Source organism: Anoplopoma fimbria, chromosome 11 (genome assembly GCF_027596085.1).
Source record: "Anoplopoma fimbria isolate UVic2021 breed Golden Eagle Sablefish chromosome 11, Afim_UVic_2022, whole genome shotgun sequence".
NCBI classification, from domain to species: Eukaryota; Metazoa; Chordata; class Actinopteri; order Perciformes; family Anoplopomatidae; genus Anoplopoma; species Anoplopoma fimbria.
In genome coordinates this window covers 16,643,762-16,659,904 of record NC_072459.1, presented here as the reverse complement: position 1 = coordinate 16,659,904, position 16,143 = coordinate 16,643,762, and the positions used below count along the sequence as shown (strand labels likewise).

Below are 16,143 nucleotides of genomic sequence, written 5' to 3'. Positions count from 1 at the left end.
AGACCATAATGCAGAGTATGCTTTAGGTCGTGGCTACCTTATGATTGACAGGTTGCTCCCACGGCATTGTCCGGTCTGGGAGTGGCTGTGATTTCGTCTTAAGACTTTAACCCTTCACAGTGTGTTTTTGGTTCATGAAAGTTAAAATGTTGCATTTTTTAGATACCTAAATATTCAGTGTTGTACTTAGCTCCACCCACTGGTGTCACTTCTGCTTGCAAAAAGCCATGACGGCGATAGCCAAAAACCGGCGATAGCCAAAAACCAAATTGGCGCCGGCCAAAAACAGCAGTCCACAGAACAATGGGTGAATTCAGACTGACTACATCCACTTCTTAGTTACAGTCTATGGTCTCCTCCTCTCTCTTTTCAATGCTACTTACTACATATCCCTGCCAATGACATGTAGACTGTAATGCAAGATGTTCACTTTGTCCCCTCGTCCCTACGGTGCTTATGTCACTCAAACTCTAGATTTTAAGTCACTTAACACTTACACTTCATCCTGAGGGAGACTGACTGTCAATGTGTGTATCAAACTTAATGACACTTCATTCAACAGTTGCTGAGACGCTTCACCTATAACCCTAGCATAGCTTAAAATAAAGCTCTATGCGTAAGATGATCTACATCAAATTCATAACCATTATTATAAATATTCACTGTTGCACAAATTAAAACTTCAACAGCGTGTTTTAACCCATTGACTTTATTCGGTGACTGATAACCTGAGCCTGTTTTCCCTTGAAGCAGGAAGAGGAAAAATCGTGCATCAGGGCCCATTTTCTGATTTGGTTTATCTCCCTAAGTCTTTCGGAGAACTAACTACAAGTAAACTAAGAACTCATGTCAGCTTCTTTTTCCTCAGAACCCAAAATAAATCACTTATTTGTTCCTGTTTTCTTTTCATTCACCATTTTATGCCAACATTTGAATATAATACAGGAGAAACCAGTCAGATAACAACCACAGGCGGCAACTCTCCACCAACAGTTCATATGAATACGAATAAATATTAATAAAATGACAAAAGAAAGTTTGTACCACTTTTCAGGGTGTAAGAGATGGAAAATGGGGCATGTGATGATGTGGAGGCGCTGTGGGAGAAAGTGGAGTGCAAACGTTACGAACTGTGTCGCGCCATCTCTCCGTCCAAGCTCACCCCCTACCTCCGGCAGTGCAAAGTCCTGGATGAGCAGGATGAGGACGAGATCCTCAACTCCATGCTGCTGGTCTCCAAAGCGAACCGTACAAGTAGGTAGAGGGATGTGGGTGCATGTTTGTGTACTTTTGTCTTCATCCTAGTGTTTCTATGATTGTATCTTGTATTTTTTTCTCATGTATTAGTCGTGTTGTCCTTCATCCAATAGTTTTTTCATCCTCTTAACCTGTGTGCAATGAATCTAGATACTTTTGTGTTAATGTGTGTTTAACTTAAAGTATGTCAATCCAACTCTCAGGCCGTCTACTTGACATCCTCCACACTAAAGGAGAGCGGGGGTACGTGGCATTTTTGGAAAGTCTGGAGTTTTACTACCCTGAGCTGTACAAGCTGGTCACAGGGAAAGATCCAACACGACGCTTCTCCACCATCGTAGGTGAGGCACACCTTCGGGTGCAGGCACACTCACGTGTGCAATGACACACAGCTTTTACATACCGCACACACACCTCATTACCGTTTGATTGTAATGGGCTATAAGGATCAATATACTTCTGAACTGAAGCAACTTGTATACTGTAAAGCTATTTGCCTCAAACTAAGTGCGTAAAAGTTTTTAAAAGATTTGATTATTATATGAAACCTTAAATTGCTTTTTTAAAATGAAAAGTAGCAGTTTACGACCCAGCAATTTGTGGAATGGGACAAACTCATATCCAGATATATATGGAACGGCAGAAAGCCAAGGATTAAATATAAAACCTTACAACTCAAGAAAGAACACGGGGGAATGGGGCATCCATGCTTGTTAGAGTATTATTATGCAGCCCAGCTGAGACACCTTGTGTGCTGGTGCAATCCGAGCTACCTGGCTAGGTGGAAGGAGTTAGAGTTAGCAATGGCAGACAAGATCCCACTTCAATCAATTATCTCTAACCAAACACTAATCAGACAACTATTGGATAGAACAAATCCCTTTATTAATTTGTCTCTAAAGATTTGGAAGGAAACTCAGAAACTGTGCAATATACAGAAAATATCAAAATTATTAAGATGGTGTGCTTTTGATAGTGACTTTCCCCCCAATGTGAGTTATAAGAGATTTGGTACATGGGCAAGAAAAGGAGTGACTGCTTTCTGTACTCTGATAGACAAGGGGGCTCTAAGGAGTTTTCAGTCTATGAGAGAAAAATACCAACTTGACCAACAAGATTTCTACAGATTCCTCCAAATGCGGCATTATTTTAGAACAATCATGAAGGACATTGACTTGACAAATTTAGAGGATGGATTAATGAAAATCTTTATATCTGCATACAAATCTGACTCCAGTACTAAAATTATTTCAAGGATATACAATTGTTTCTTAAATAGAAAATCAGGAGAGGCATTATATATTAAGGAAAAATGGGATATGGAAAGTGGCGGAGCTCTTCTAGGGAGGAGTGGCATACAATTTGCAAAGTACAGTGGAAAACTACAAGTTCTCTTATTTGGAGAGAATTCAGTTGGAAGAATTTGGTTCGATTCTTCATTACTCCTCTGCAAAAGCCGCACAGGATGAGTAACTCAGAATGTTGGAGACAATGTCAGGTCAACAATGCTGACCACTTTCATATATTTTGGTCCTGCTCTATACTCTCCACCTTTTGGAAGAATATCCACCAGACTTTAGAGGAGTTATTCAGAACTGATATCCCTTATAGATTTGATGTTCTATATCTAGGGAATATCCCACAAAAGCTCTGCTCCCTGGATAGATCACTTATGGTTAGTCTGTTGGCTGCAGGTAAAAAAGCGATAACCCGCAAGTGGCTGAAGCCCCAGGCTCCCTCGATTGAGGACTGGATAGACATTGTCCATCAAATATACACGATGGAGAAACTGACATACATTCTCAGACTACGCCAAGACATATTCCACAGTACATGGTCAAGGTAGCTCAAATTCATCAGGCCCCTGAGACAGGACTTTATATGAGATACTGTATATTTGTATCATTCGGATATGACCATTCCTCCCAGTTGTTTTGTTTTATGTTGTACACAGTTTTAAAAAAAAAAAGAAATGGAAGAAACTCATGTAAAGTACCTTTCAGAACTACAGTACTTGAATAAGTGTATCAATCTTCTCTGTTAGTATATCTCCTTGTTGCTGTTTTGTGTTTGTTTTTGTAATTGACTCTGGCGTATAAATAAAGGTTGAATGAAAAAAATTTAAAATTTAAAATTTAAAAATTTAAATAAAAGTAGCAGTTTAACTGCCAGATTTACCTGCCTGATGCAGAGCTGGTTTTGTAGCTCTGTTCAGGAAGGAACAGACATATAAATTACATTGTTAATATATCTTGTTCTGCTGGTTTAGAGTAGAATTTGACATTTATCCAAATCACTTCATAGTGCTGTATAGTCCTGTGACATTTGTATGTATTAGATATATTATACTCTGTGATGTGTCTTTTTTTTCTCCTCTTCTCCTCTCGACCTGCCATCTATTTCCTCACTGCAGTGGAAGAGGGTCACGAGGGTCTGACCCAGTTCCTGATGAACGAAGTGATGAAGCTGCAGCAGCAGTCCAAAGTCAAGACCCTGCAGCAGGTCGAGCTGAGCAGGAAGAACTGCACCCTGGAGGACGAGCAGAAAAAGCTACGGTTGGCCAATCAGGAGCTTCAGGCCTTCCAACAGAGTAAAAATACACGTTATATTTTAGATATGTTTCAATCATGTCATGCATGTCTTAATGTCTTCAATGGTGAGCATTAAATCCAAACCCAAAACTACCACTATTTAACTGAAACTGCTACCCCACCACAGATTATTGGTTTACCTTCCCTGGTGCACGACAGTTGGGTTTTATTAAGGCTAAGATCACATTGTCTCGCAAAGTCTATTCATGAAACTAGGACACTAATCGTATGTGTTACCAAGTCCTGTGTAGTTGAAACCTGCAACTGGAACAACAGGTTTAGACAAATGCTAAAAATAATTCAGGCTGGGTCAACATGTGTTTCCAACAGCCTTTAATGACAAAGATGAAGTCTGCATGGCATCTTTATTGCAAATCTCCTGTCAAAAAACCCCCAAAAACACATCCCTCCCTCCTGAAACTTATGTTGTGGCCTTCCTTTTTCTAAATGTCTGTATTTGTTTAACTCAACAATTCATCATGAACTACTTGTTCTATATATCAGGATAATCACCATAAATAGCTGATGTGCAGCCATTTATTAAACTACTGAAGGCTTGAAATAAAGATCAAAAGGACAGAAAGTGTATTTTTATTTGTCAGCAGGAGCTAGCTAACCCTGCTAACACTGCTTAGCAATGAGGAGCTGTGTCAAGCTTAGGCTTTAAAGCTAAAAAAAAGGTCAGTTTCCTGTGTTAACAGAAGCTAGCTGGCTAAATTGGGTAGCAGTTGTTAAGCTTGCTTATTCATATGATTATTTATGAATTTATTTAAAATTGAACTCTTTTTGCGATATCTATATTCACTCAGCATATCATTTGTATACAGTACCAGTCAAAAGTTTGGACACACCTTCTCATTCAATGGTTTTTATTTATTTATTTTTTCTACATTGTAGATTAATATTGAAGACATCCAAACTATGAAGTTTGGACATATGGAATTATGTGGTAAACAAACAAATGCTCAACAAACCAGAATATGTTTTATATTTTAGATTCTTCAAAGTAGTTGAAGGAGAAGGTGTGTCCAAACTTTTGACTGGTACTGTACATTTTGCAATGATTGCTAAAACTGACAGCATTGTTACCACCTAATATTCCTGGACAGCACATTCATGTATTGATGAGTATTATGTTTGGTTCTTCAGGGTACAACAAGTTGAAAGAAGAACGGAACACCTACAGCGACGAGCTGCTGAGAGTGAAGGATGAAAACTACAAACTGGCCATGAGGTACGCCACGCTGAGTGAGGAGAAGAACATGGCTGTGATGAGGAGCCGAGACCTGCAGCTAGAGGTACTGATGGACACCGGCATGAAAACATTGTCATTACATTATGTATTTGCAAACATAATAATAATAACAATTAATGCTTAAACTTTTGCTCCATGCATGTATCTGTATCTCACTATTCATTCAGCATCCTCACTGTATGTGCTGTATAGGTTGATCAGCTGAAACATAGGCTGAACAAGTTGGAGGAAGAGTGTAAGATGGAGAGGAGGCAGAGTCTCAAGCTGAAGAACGACATCGAGAACCGGCCAAAGAGAGAGCAGATCTTCGAGCTGGAAAGAGAGAATGAGATGCTCAAGATCAAACTACAGGACCTACAGTCCATCATACAGGTATGGCCTGTCATGCACACACACACACACACACACACACACACACACACACACACACACACACACACACACACACACACACACACACACACACACACACACACACACACACACACACACACACACTATATTGAAAAGCAATAGAAGAAGTTGTCCAGTGGGCGAGTAACAAGCCATCCTACAGAACAATGCATGAACACTGCAGGTCAACCACTTTCCTGTTTCAGACACTGAGATCTCAGTGCCATGTTCCACAAATGGTAGATCTGGTACAAGAGCACCTCTGATGATTCAGCCTTTATTTTATGAATATTTGCAGGAACAAGACTGGCAGATTACATTGTGCAAAGAATTCTTGCATAATAACATACAGCACGTACCTACTTGGAACTACATAGCAGTCCTCTCACAACTTAAACCTGCATACATAATTATTTTGGGCCACTTAGGGGCACTGCAACAAACTGTACACATGTTGATAACTTGTAAGCTAAAAATTGGCTATTTACACGTTCAGCAATATTAGCATTCATTTGGGGAAGTGTTTCTGGCCAGCAAAGGATTAAGTCTCCTTTTAACTATGTTTTTGGGTCTCCACCATCTCACATGAAAAATATATGTCTCTTTAGCTGCTAAATAACCAACTATGATTCATATTCATATTATCTAGCAGCCAGTTATAGACAGTTCAGACCCAACAATGTGTGTTTCTCAATACACAGCCTGGTCCACTGCCTGCATCAGACAAGGCCATCCTTGACATTTTGGAACATGACAGACAGGAAGCACTAGAAGACAGACAGGATCTGGTCAACCGCCTCTACAACCTCCATGAAGAAGTCCGACAGGCGGAGGAGCTACGAGATAAGGTAAAAAACAGACGAGAAAACATTTGGGAACCTGTAGACTACACTGCCTAACTAAAAATACAGTTGTTGAAATTATTGTAACTGCGACCAGTTACAACAGCAGAATTCTGTTGCATTGTTGATCAGTATTAATAATATAATTTATTAGTCACAGGGGACATTTCACTGCAGAACAAGTACTTTTACTTGCTAACCATCAGAGATAAGGTACGTGGAAGTGATGTTTGTTGCTTGGTTGAATCCTTGTTCGACTGTATAATGTTTCCAAATGTGTAAATGAGAGGCAGAGTTGGGAGCTGGGCGAAAACAAAAGTTAGAAAAAAAATGCACCCTAAAAACATTAACCCATGACCAGAGAACCTAATGCCCATGAGACCATCTGTGAAACACACCCTGTGAAAAAAACCCCATCTCAGGCCTCTCTCTCTACGTAATCTGCTCTTTCTTCTCTCTCCCTCTATGTTTCTCTTCCTGTATCTGCCTTTGTCTAAATATAATTAACTTGTGTCTGTGTGTGTGTATGTATGTGTGTGTTTGTGTGTGTAGTACCTTGAGGAGAAGGAGGATCTGGAGCTGAAGTCCTCCACGCTGCAGAAGGACTGTGAGATGTATCGCAACCGCATGGACACCATCACAGTACAGCTGGATGAGGTGGAGAAGGAGAGGGACCAGGTGAAAACACACAGACACAGATTGAGTGTGATTGTTTAGTTGTTGTTGTTGTTGTTGTTATCATGTTGCTTATTTCCTCTTCCCTACTGCTGCAGGCTTTTCGTGCCAGAGACGAGGCCCAGCATCAATTCTCCCAGAGTCTCATTGACAAAGACAAATATCGCAAGCAGATCAGAGAGCTGGAGGAGAGAAGTGATGAACTCCATATCGAGATTGTGCGCAAAGAAGCGAAGCTGGTCACTTTGGAGTCTCGACTGCGGCGGCTGTCCAAGGACATTAATTTGGACCAGGTTAGACACAGTAGAGAAATGAGTGTACACAGTTAACATGCATGATAAATGCTCCCATGGCATTTCTGGAACTTACAGTATTTCCAATGTCTAATTCAAAAAATTTGCCAACATATTAGTGACATTTTCCAATCGTTATTCTCTCTGTTTTTGCAGAGTCTGCCAAGGGACCTGCCTCCGACCATCATCTCTCAAGCGGGGGACTATAAACCCGTCCAGGACCAATCAGAATGGTCCAGCGATGAGTCGCCAGGGGAGAAGTTCTTATCTGAGGAGCCACGTCTCAAACGCAGACCCAACCTCAAAGCAGGGGTCAGCTACTGTCCCATACTCACACCTACATACTTACTTACTTATTAGACATTATGGCAAAGACCTCGGCCGGTATTGAGCAAACTTGTGAGAATTTAACTTAAGAACCAACTAAGGAGTAAAAAAGGTCTTACTTACCACCAAAGCACACAGTTAGCAACTTACTCTCTAAGTTTCTCACTCTTACAAAGTTAAAGAGTAACAGATCATATGATTGATCACATCTATGGGCAGGAACAGCCAATTAATCATAGATTTACCCAACATCTCCCATATTGTTAAGTCTTTTGAATAATCATTACATTTAACCAAGTGATGTTTTTCTTCAGAAGTTCATTTAATTTGTGTGAAATCTTTAATATCTTCAGTAGAAATTACCATGTAAAATGAACAACATTATATTATATTGTATATACATGGAAATGAAATGACAGGAAATACAAATTAAATGTATTAAAAAGAAAACTTCACTGGAGCAGGAAGGACTTTCTGCTGCTGGTATACAGATAAAATATTCTAAAAAGCTTTAAGTGAGATCTTTTTAACAGTAACTTTCCCTTTTTGTATTTTAGATCAGAGTAAAGTCTCCAGTCTGTTTACCCAGAGAAGTCAACTTAGAGTCCTCTCAATCTGCTGGTAACGCACGATCATAAAGTTCATTCATACGTTATATTCCACCATGACACTGACTTTTCTTTTGTGCAAGTTTATCCACATTTGTCTCCAACTCTCAGCTCTGTGTGTCAACGGGGGAGATTTCCTGGAAATCCAGATGCGGAACTCGCACGCCAAAAGCAGCTCCCTCCCTCCCTCCCCCAGCATCCCGATGTCCCCCATATATCCCCCCTTCTCAGTCACCTCACTCTCCTCCCCCCCTACCCCCTACCAAATCCCCTTAAATATGGGGGACGGGTCCAACAGGCCAAATATGGTGAGGTTTTAAAACTTTGGTTCCGAGTACTGCAAAGAAATGATGCAGTATTGTGTTAGATAAAAATAGAAATATGATAGATTTTCTCCCTAGAAGCCAAATAGATTCAATAGAACGTTCTCAAATCCTAATACATTGTTACATGAGTGGACATAGTTGAGTTTACAAGTCTGTTTTTGTAACTTCTGCTTTGTTCACTTTATAAAAATCTCCAGCTGCGTTACCGTAACGACAGCATCCTGTCCACACTGCCTGAGCCACCAGAGAAAGCATCACTTTACCGCAGAGAGAGGGAGAAGGAACATGACTTCCACCCTCGCAGGTAGTCACAACCCCAAACCAGATTATACGTGGCAGTTCATCTATTCTACTTAATAATTGTAGATTGTTGTGTGCAATACTAGTTTCATCCATTTTTATTAATCTGGGCTGGTTTGTATTTAATTTCCTGGTATGAATAGCTTCAAAATTGTCTGATGCTTGGTTTCTTTCAGCCTCTCGGACTTTGATAGTGACAACATGGAAATGGAGTTTGGTAAAGTGTGCTTTTTTAATGTTACACATCACAGATATGTTTCTGAACTGAATGACCGTGTTAATGTTCTGTCTACCGTTTTTTAAATATTATTTCTTCTGTTTGCCCGTCCCATCCTTAGAGGACGAAGTACAGCGTGGTCCACCTTCTGTCCACTCATCTTCCTCGTCCCATCAATCAGAAGGGATGGACTCTTACGACTTGGAGCAGGTCAACAATATCTTCAGGAAACTCTCACTGGAGCGGTACAGTACAGATAACCATGCACTCACATAAACAATAATTATTGCAAGTCAAGCTCACTTATAAACACTTTTCTTCTTCTTCTGTGTGCAGACCGTTCCGCCCTTCTCTGTCCTCCTTCTCCAGGATCAGCACTACCCTGAAGCCGGTGCAGGAGCTGTCTTTGCTAGGCGACAACCTGTTGAAGGACATCTCTTTCGTTGGTGGCAACGAGAGCGGGATTTTCATCTCAGCTGTCCAGTCGGGTTCCATCGCTGAGAAGGCGGGGCTTCGAGAGGGCCACCACCTCCTATTGGTATGTAGTTTACTCGCTGGTCCAGGTTAGCCAGGGCTGTAAGATGAAAATGTAAATATACTGGCTGCAGAAATGGAAAAGAACCAGCAAGAACCTAGACATCTGACAAACGTGCATGCACATTTCCATAAGAAGGTGTAAAGAGATTAAAACTCTGAGAAAAAAAATATATATAGTACCAGTCAAAAGTTTGGACACACCTTCTCATTCAATGGTTTTTCTTTCTTTTTTTTTCTACATTGTAGATTAATATTGAAGACATTCAAACTATGAAGGAACACATATGGAATCATGTGGTAAACAAACAAATGCTCAACAAACCAGAATATGTTTTATATTTTAGATTCTTCAAAGTAGTTGAATGAGAAGGTGTGTTCAAACTTTTGACTGGTACTGTATATATATATATATATTTTTTTTTTTTGTAACAGCGCTTTATTTTCAATATTTTCAGATGCCTGCTTGTTTTTCGAGATCATTTATCTTATGACCATTATCTATAATTGAGGGACTAATTTGCTAAAGTGCCAAAATTAATATAAAACACCAAAAATGTGAATGCTTTAATTTGTCATTCATTTGTCTTATGTTGCAATTGGCTGACCAGCTTGAGGGATGCATACGTGAGGAGACCCAAAGCATTTCATTGGATACCAGCACTCAGGAAGAAGCCTATTGGACGCTGCAGCACTGCTCCGGGCCAGTCAAGCTGCACTATCGAGCCAACTTTGACTGTAAGTGTTGGGCTTTGTAAACATGTGTTTGTGTAGGTCACATATACTATGTGTGTAAATAAAAATGTGTGCGTGTGTGCGCTCTAGCTTACCGTCGCCTTCAGAGGGACCTGGCGGAAGGCCCACTGGTTTCTGGCGACTCCTTCTACATACGGGTCAACCTCAACATCTCCGGCCAATCAGACTGCTGCTCTCTGAGTGTGCACTGCGATGAGGTGGTGCACGTGCTGGACACCAGGCACCAGGGCTGCAGTGAGTGGCTGTGCGCTCGTGTTGACCCCTACAACGGCCTTGACCTGGCCGAGCGTGGCACCATACCCAGCAACTCACGGTATAGAGAAGTTGTTAAAACTAAAACACTTTCTGACATTAAGACTGAGGGTTGGATGAAAACTTTTTCTCGTATATGAAGCCTGCACATTTAAAGCACAAAACATTGTGGTGCTAAAGGCAATTTAAATGCTGGAAGTAACTGAGTGTCATGCCTCTGTTCCTGAGCATGATATAAAAGTGCAGTAACAGTTGAGCAACCATGCAAAGTTTTGCAGGGGCTCTTTAGGTGTCTACATCTGCTTTCAGAATGTAAAGTTTCACTGATCTCCCCAACACAGCAGCAATACCCGGCTTCACACACACAAACGCAAGCCTTTCATTTTCACACTTGAGTTCCACAACCTTCTGTGGTCACCAAGAAGCACAGGAAGCAGCTTGATGGAGGACGGACTGTTAAAATAATAATGCATGTCGTTTTTACTTTTTGAATTGTGTCAAAAACTTGAGATGGGGATTATTTGAGATGGGGTTTATTTGATTATGTGTGTGTAAATGTGTTTAAATGTGTGTGAATTTAGAGCCCAGCAGCTGCTCCTGGTAAAGATTCAGAAGTTAGTATCTCGTGGGGGGAAAGAAGAGAATGAGATCAACCGCAATAAGGTAAGAAACTTCCTGGACTTTTTCTACCCTTTTTTTGCAAAGTTTAAAAAATCATACACATATATTTTTAAATATGGCACTAAAACATTCAAAGTTGACTAAAGCTAAATTGCTTAAGCAGCTCCTCTGCGACATCTTGAGGCCCATTGTTCACAGTCGCTTGTTGCTCTTAGTCTACTTGTCATAATCCCCTTTTCTCATATCTTACTTAGAATGTTTTCTTTCTCTGCTTATGTCAGGATTGTGCATTGATCTAATAACATGTGTACATGCCTGTGTAGAACCATTTACAACCAGAAGAAGCCAGCTCGTCACCTGAGCCTAAAGCCAGCCCACGCATGTCTAGAGCCAGCATCTTCCTCACCCAGATACTACAGGTAATGGAGTGTAAAGTAAACATCCTGTTGTAGAACAAGACTTTATGGTTCACCTCCAACTGGAATAACTGTTAACATGAAAGTATTATCACAAACTTGTTGACTGTGCAACATTACTGAGCAAATAATTGGCTCAGTATTGCCTCCATTTATACTTTTCGCTGTCTGTTTTGATTTGTAGTTCGTCAGCAGGGTGGATATCAAGTACAAGCGAATGAACAGCAATGAGCGTGTTAGGATCATCAATTCAGGCAGCTCAACACTACCCAGACAAGGTTTTGAAGCGCTCAGACCAGAAGGTGAGTACAAAGTGTTGCAGGAGGAACAAAACTCACCATGAGCAACAGGAAGAAACATCTGGAAAACGGCAACATTTTCTGAAAACAAAAGAAATATATGCAGGCTCATTGCTGAAAATTTACATTTGTAACATTTGAAATAGTGAAATGCTGAAATGTTTTATGTAAAGTGGCAACCGAAATACAAATACTGGAGGTAGTTGAAATAGAAGCACTGAAAGGAGATGAAGTTACAATCAAATGGTAGATGATAAATAAAGCAGAAAGTGTTAATTGAAATAAAAGTCTTGTATAAACCAAACAACGATGTCAGTCGTGTGCAAATTGAAAGAAATAAATTTGTAAAGTGGAAGTTTTGTTTGTTTTTGTTGTTCAAAACCTGACAGCTAAAAGAATTTGAAGGGTCAGTTGAATTTTGAGCATTGAAAGTTGAAATGTCAGTAGAAGAGTGAGATGAAAGAACTTAAAATGTCAGTCGAAGTGTGAGTGGTGAAAGAGGTTGAATTGTCAATGATGTACAAGTGGTAAAACATTTTGAAACTTCAATTGAAGTGGAGGCGTTGAAGTATGTGCACTGTTGAAATATATGAATATAACATTACTTTGTGGACCTTTAGCCTAGCTTGTCTTTCTGCCGACGGGTGTATCATTATGTAAAGCTCTTTTTCGTGTGTGTGTGCTGTCTTGGCTGTAAACAGACGCTGCTGACCCAGACAACGAGCTGAGCAGGAGTTTGAACCTGATTCCTTACAGTCTCGTCACCCTCCAGCGAACTCAGAGGAGAAGACCGGTCCTATTCACTCCCACTGCTCTAGCCAAAACCATTATCCAGAAAATACTCAACATGGGGGGATCCATGGACTTTGATATCTGCAAACCAGGTCAGTGTTTGAGGGGAATAAGCAAGCTCGCTATAGAACATGTTGTGTTAATGTGTTCACAAGGAATATTTCCATCTCGTTGGCATATTCTCAATGTGTTCGCCTTTTGTGAATCAAAGATGGAGGAGATAATGGATAACAATTACTTAAGAGAGGAGAAGTACAGAGAAGGAAGCTCCTCTTGGGATTCAGATCAGCTATTGTGTTGCACTGTGGTGTACATTTTAAGGAGAGTAACCAGAGAGGTGGAGGGGGCAGGACGGAAGATGGCCTAGTTGATAAATAGGATGATTAATGATGGAAGGATGATGATGCATGATGATGGTGGTGACGATGACAATGGCATGGAGGAGTTTAAATCTCCATTTAAGGATACAGATTTAACACTTCCGCCTCATGACAAACTAACTGATCCCAGGACAGTGGGGTCGGACACAGAGCTGCACATCTGGCAAGCCGAGAGACTGTGTGAAGTCTTGGTTAAGTGAAGATTCCCCAGGGAGAATAAAACCCCAAAGTTTCTGTTCCTTCGTTATTAAATGTTAATGATCATTTACAAATGAAACTGAACTCTGAACATTTTCTTAGTCAAATGTATTATTTACTTTCTTTCTATACTGTTGTATTTGACTATAATCTATTCCATTGTTTAGACACCCTCAACAAGGAAGAGTTTCATCTGAAGCAGAATGTGGAGCCATTTATTCACTACAAAGAGAAACACACCACATTTGAATGCATCACCCGAGAAAACATAGAGGCTGTTGCTTCTAAGGTAGGCTATTAATGACTAGTGTGTGTGTGTGTGTGTGTGTGTGTGTGTGTGTGTGTGTGTGTGTGTGTGTGTGTGTGTGTGTGTGTGTGTGTGTGTGTGTGTGTGTGTGTGTGTGTGTGTGTGTGTGTGTGTATGTGTGTATGGCACCTGCTTTTATCTGCCAATATGTTTGTTCTTAACAGAATACGACTCTTATATCTGTACGGTACATATGTAGCTGTAGCCTGCAGCCGGTTAGCTTAGCATAAAGATTGGAACCAGGGGCAAACAGCTGGTCTGGTTAGGTCCAAATATTTTTTAGTTTTAATTTGTGAGCTCTAGAGGTGTTGGTCGATTTTGTTACCGCTGGGCAGAGCCAGACTTCCCCCAGTTACCCCAGTATTTGTGCTAAGCCAAGCTAACCGACTGCTGGCTTTTGTTTCATTTTCACTTTGCCGATGTAAGAGTGGTAACAATCTATTAATGTAAATGTCTGTTGGAAAGCTGATTAACCTTTTTCCCAAATTTTTAAACTATTCCCTTTTGACGTTTTTGTATGTCACCCTATGCCTATTTTATGTTTGTTGTTATTAAATTCATAGATTCATACATTAATTCAATAATTGTCCATCTTTGGTCATCATTGGAGAAAAAAAGTTGTGATGATTATATTTAATTTTTTCCATTCGTATGAACTGTAAAATACCACAACATACATTTCTTCAATCAGTCAGAATGCCTTCTGAAAAAGATGTTTCATAATGTCATGAGAGGTGTTGTGTGCTTAACTTTGCATTAAATCTTGGACGCACATGTCCGCATTACACAGTATAGACCTGTGCTTATCTGTAAAGCCCATTCTTTCCATTCGTCACCAGGGAAAACACTGCCTGCTTGAGGCCGAGCTGAGCTGCGTTAAAGACCTTTTGCGGCGAGAGATTTACCCGATCATCATCTACGTCAAGATCTGTGAGAAGAATGTCAAGAAGTTACGGTAGGCCTGAAAAAAACATCACTCACTTTCACAATTTACCCACAGCTGCCAACCACAACCCCTTATTTCCAAACGCCAATACGTCAATCCTTGCATGGCATTTTGGCGCCAAGCAGGAGGTGAGATTGAACCTGCCTAAAGAAAAGTCTGCATTTTGACTCTCTTAAACTCTGTTTACTGCATAAGGAAATTCAGCAGCCTGCAAACAATAGCTGTGAACTTCAAACAGTGATAGGAATAGCGGAACAAGAGCTTGTTCCTGTCCACAAAGGTGAGAAGTGGACACAATACTCAAAATACAATATGTCGTGTGGCCTTTCAGTCTGGTGAGTTGATAATAATGTGAGTGGAGAAACATGAGTGAGTGGAAACAAAATCAGACGCCTGACATTTATTCTGGTAGATTGCGGAAATAGATGGAAATAGTCAAATAATAAAAATAACTTTATTTGTATAGCATATTTCATGAAATGATGGAGCCCAAAGTGCTAAACAAAACCACAAAACAACAACACCACCATTTGATTTCAATACAACAAAACATTAAAAACAATACTATTTAACTGAACCAGAATTAAATTTGAAATAAAAATGATAGGTCTTTAATTTATTTGCGAAATCTCAAAGGCTGTTCAAGGATCCAAAGGTAGGGGGCATAAAGATAGAAAGCAGCCTCACTTCAGAAACTTATAGAAGAAAGGCATTTAAAAAGATTGGAGTGTTCCTGTTGGGAAATAAAATGAAAGGCAGTCACTGATACAGGTAGCCAGTTTAGTGATGCGAGCAGAGGGCTAATGTGATCTCTTTTGTTGTAATTGGTCAAAATCCTGGCTGCAGAGCTCCAAATGAACTGTAATTTAAGACTTATTAGGGAGACCAATAGAAAAAAGAGAGTATCAATAATCTAAGCGGGTAGTGATAAAAGTATGAGTCAGCATTTCAGCAACATGCTGAGTTAAAAATGGTAAAAAGAAGAACCCATTTTCATCTGCCTTTGTGAGAATTACAACAAAGTACGCAAACCACTGTTTGCAAAGTGTCTACAGGATTTCATCACGGATAACGGCTTCCAGACATAACCACACTCACCACCGCAGCGCTGCTTCCTTCCTGTTTCCTGTTCACGCAGGAAGCTGCCTCTGCGCGTGGAGTCGGAGGAGGAGTTCGTGAAGTTGTGTCGGGCAAAATTAAAGGAGCTGGAGGGAATTCCTTGCCTCTATGCCAGCGTGGAGCCCGAGGCCTGGGCAGGGACGGACGACCTCCTCAGGGTCATCAAAGAGCGAATACTAGAGGAGCAGAAGAAGACGATCTGGGTGGAGCAGGACCTCCTGTAGACACACGAACACTGAAACACACAACGGTCTGACAGACATGTGTAGCTGAGCAACATAAAACGCTCTTGAACGTAATGCTCTTATGCATATTTATGCTAAGACTCAAAATTGCACTTGTGGACACTCACCCTGCTAAAGACTTAAAATAAATGCATTATATATTTTGTAAATTAGTGTGTTTACTTTGATTTAGATAAATAAACAGATGGAAAACA

General features: G+C 40.4%; 1 protein-coding gene across 3 annotated transcripts in view; it reads left to right on the top strand.

Moving 5' to 3' along the window:
* Nucleotides 1-16,143, top strand: part of card11 (caspase recruitment domain family, member 11) — a 23,897-nt gene extending 7,754 nt beyond the window's left edge. For all 3 annotated transcript variants that reach the window (XM_054607787.1, XM_054607788.1, XM_054607786.1), the window contains exons 2-25: nt 1,055-1,254; nt 1,461-1,598; nt 3,671-3,847; nt 4,998-5,146; nt 5,296-5,475; nt 6,198-6,344; nt 6,891-7,016; nt 7,112-7,306; nt 7,463-7,618; nt 8,191-8,254; nt 8,353-8,549; nt 8,765-8,871; nt 9,044-9,084; nt 9,206-9,329; nt 9,421-9,622; nt 10,230-10,356; nt 10,444-10,687; nt 11,208-11,289; nt 11,571-11,666; nt 11,848-11,965; nt 12,664-12,846; nt 13,500-13,621; nt 14,479-14,594; nt 15,724-16,143. In XM_054607787.1, coding sequence (XP_054463762.1) covers nt 1,065-1,254; nt 1,461-1,598; nt 3,671-3,847; nt 4,998-5,146; nt 5,296-5,475; nt 6,198-6,344; nt 6,891-7,016; nt 7,112-7,306; nt 7,463-7,618; nt 8,191-8,254; nt 8,353-8,549; nt 8,765-8,871; nt 9,044-9,084; nt 9,206-9,329; nt 9,421-9,622; nt 10,230-10,356; nt 10,444-10,687; nt 11,208-11,289; nt 11,571-11,666; nt 11,848-11,965; nt 12,664-12,846; nt 13,500-13,621; nt 14,479-14,594; nt 15,724-15,928 — 3,486 coding nt within the window. In that variant the 5' untranslated portion in view covers nt 1,055-1,064 and the 3' untranslated portion in view covers nt 15,929-16,143. The remainder of the gene's footprint in view (nt 1-1,054; nt 1,255-1,460; nt 1,599-3,670; nt 3,848-4,997; nt 5,147-5,295; nt 5,476-6,197; nt 6,345-6,890; nt 7,017-7,111; nt 7,307-7,462; nt 7,619-8,190; nt 8,255-8,352; nt 8,550-8,764; nt 8,872-9,043; nt 9,085-9,205; nt 9,330-9,420; nt 9,623-10,229; nt 10,357-10,443; nt 10,688-11,207; nt 11,290-11,570; nt 11,667-11,847; nt 11,966-12,663; nt 12,847-13,499; nt 13,622-14,478; nt 14,595-15,723) is intronic.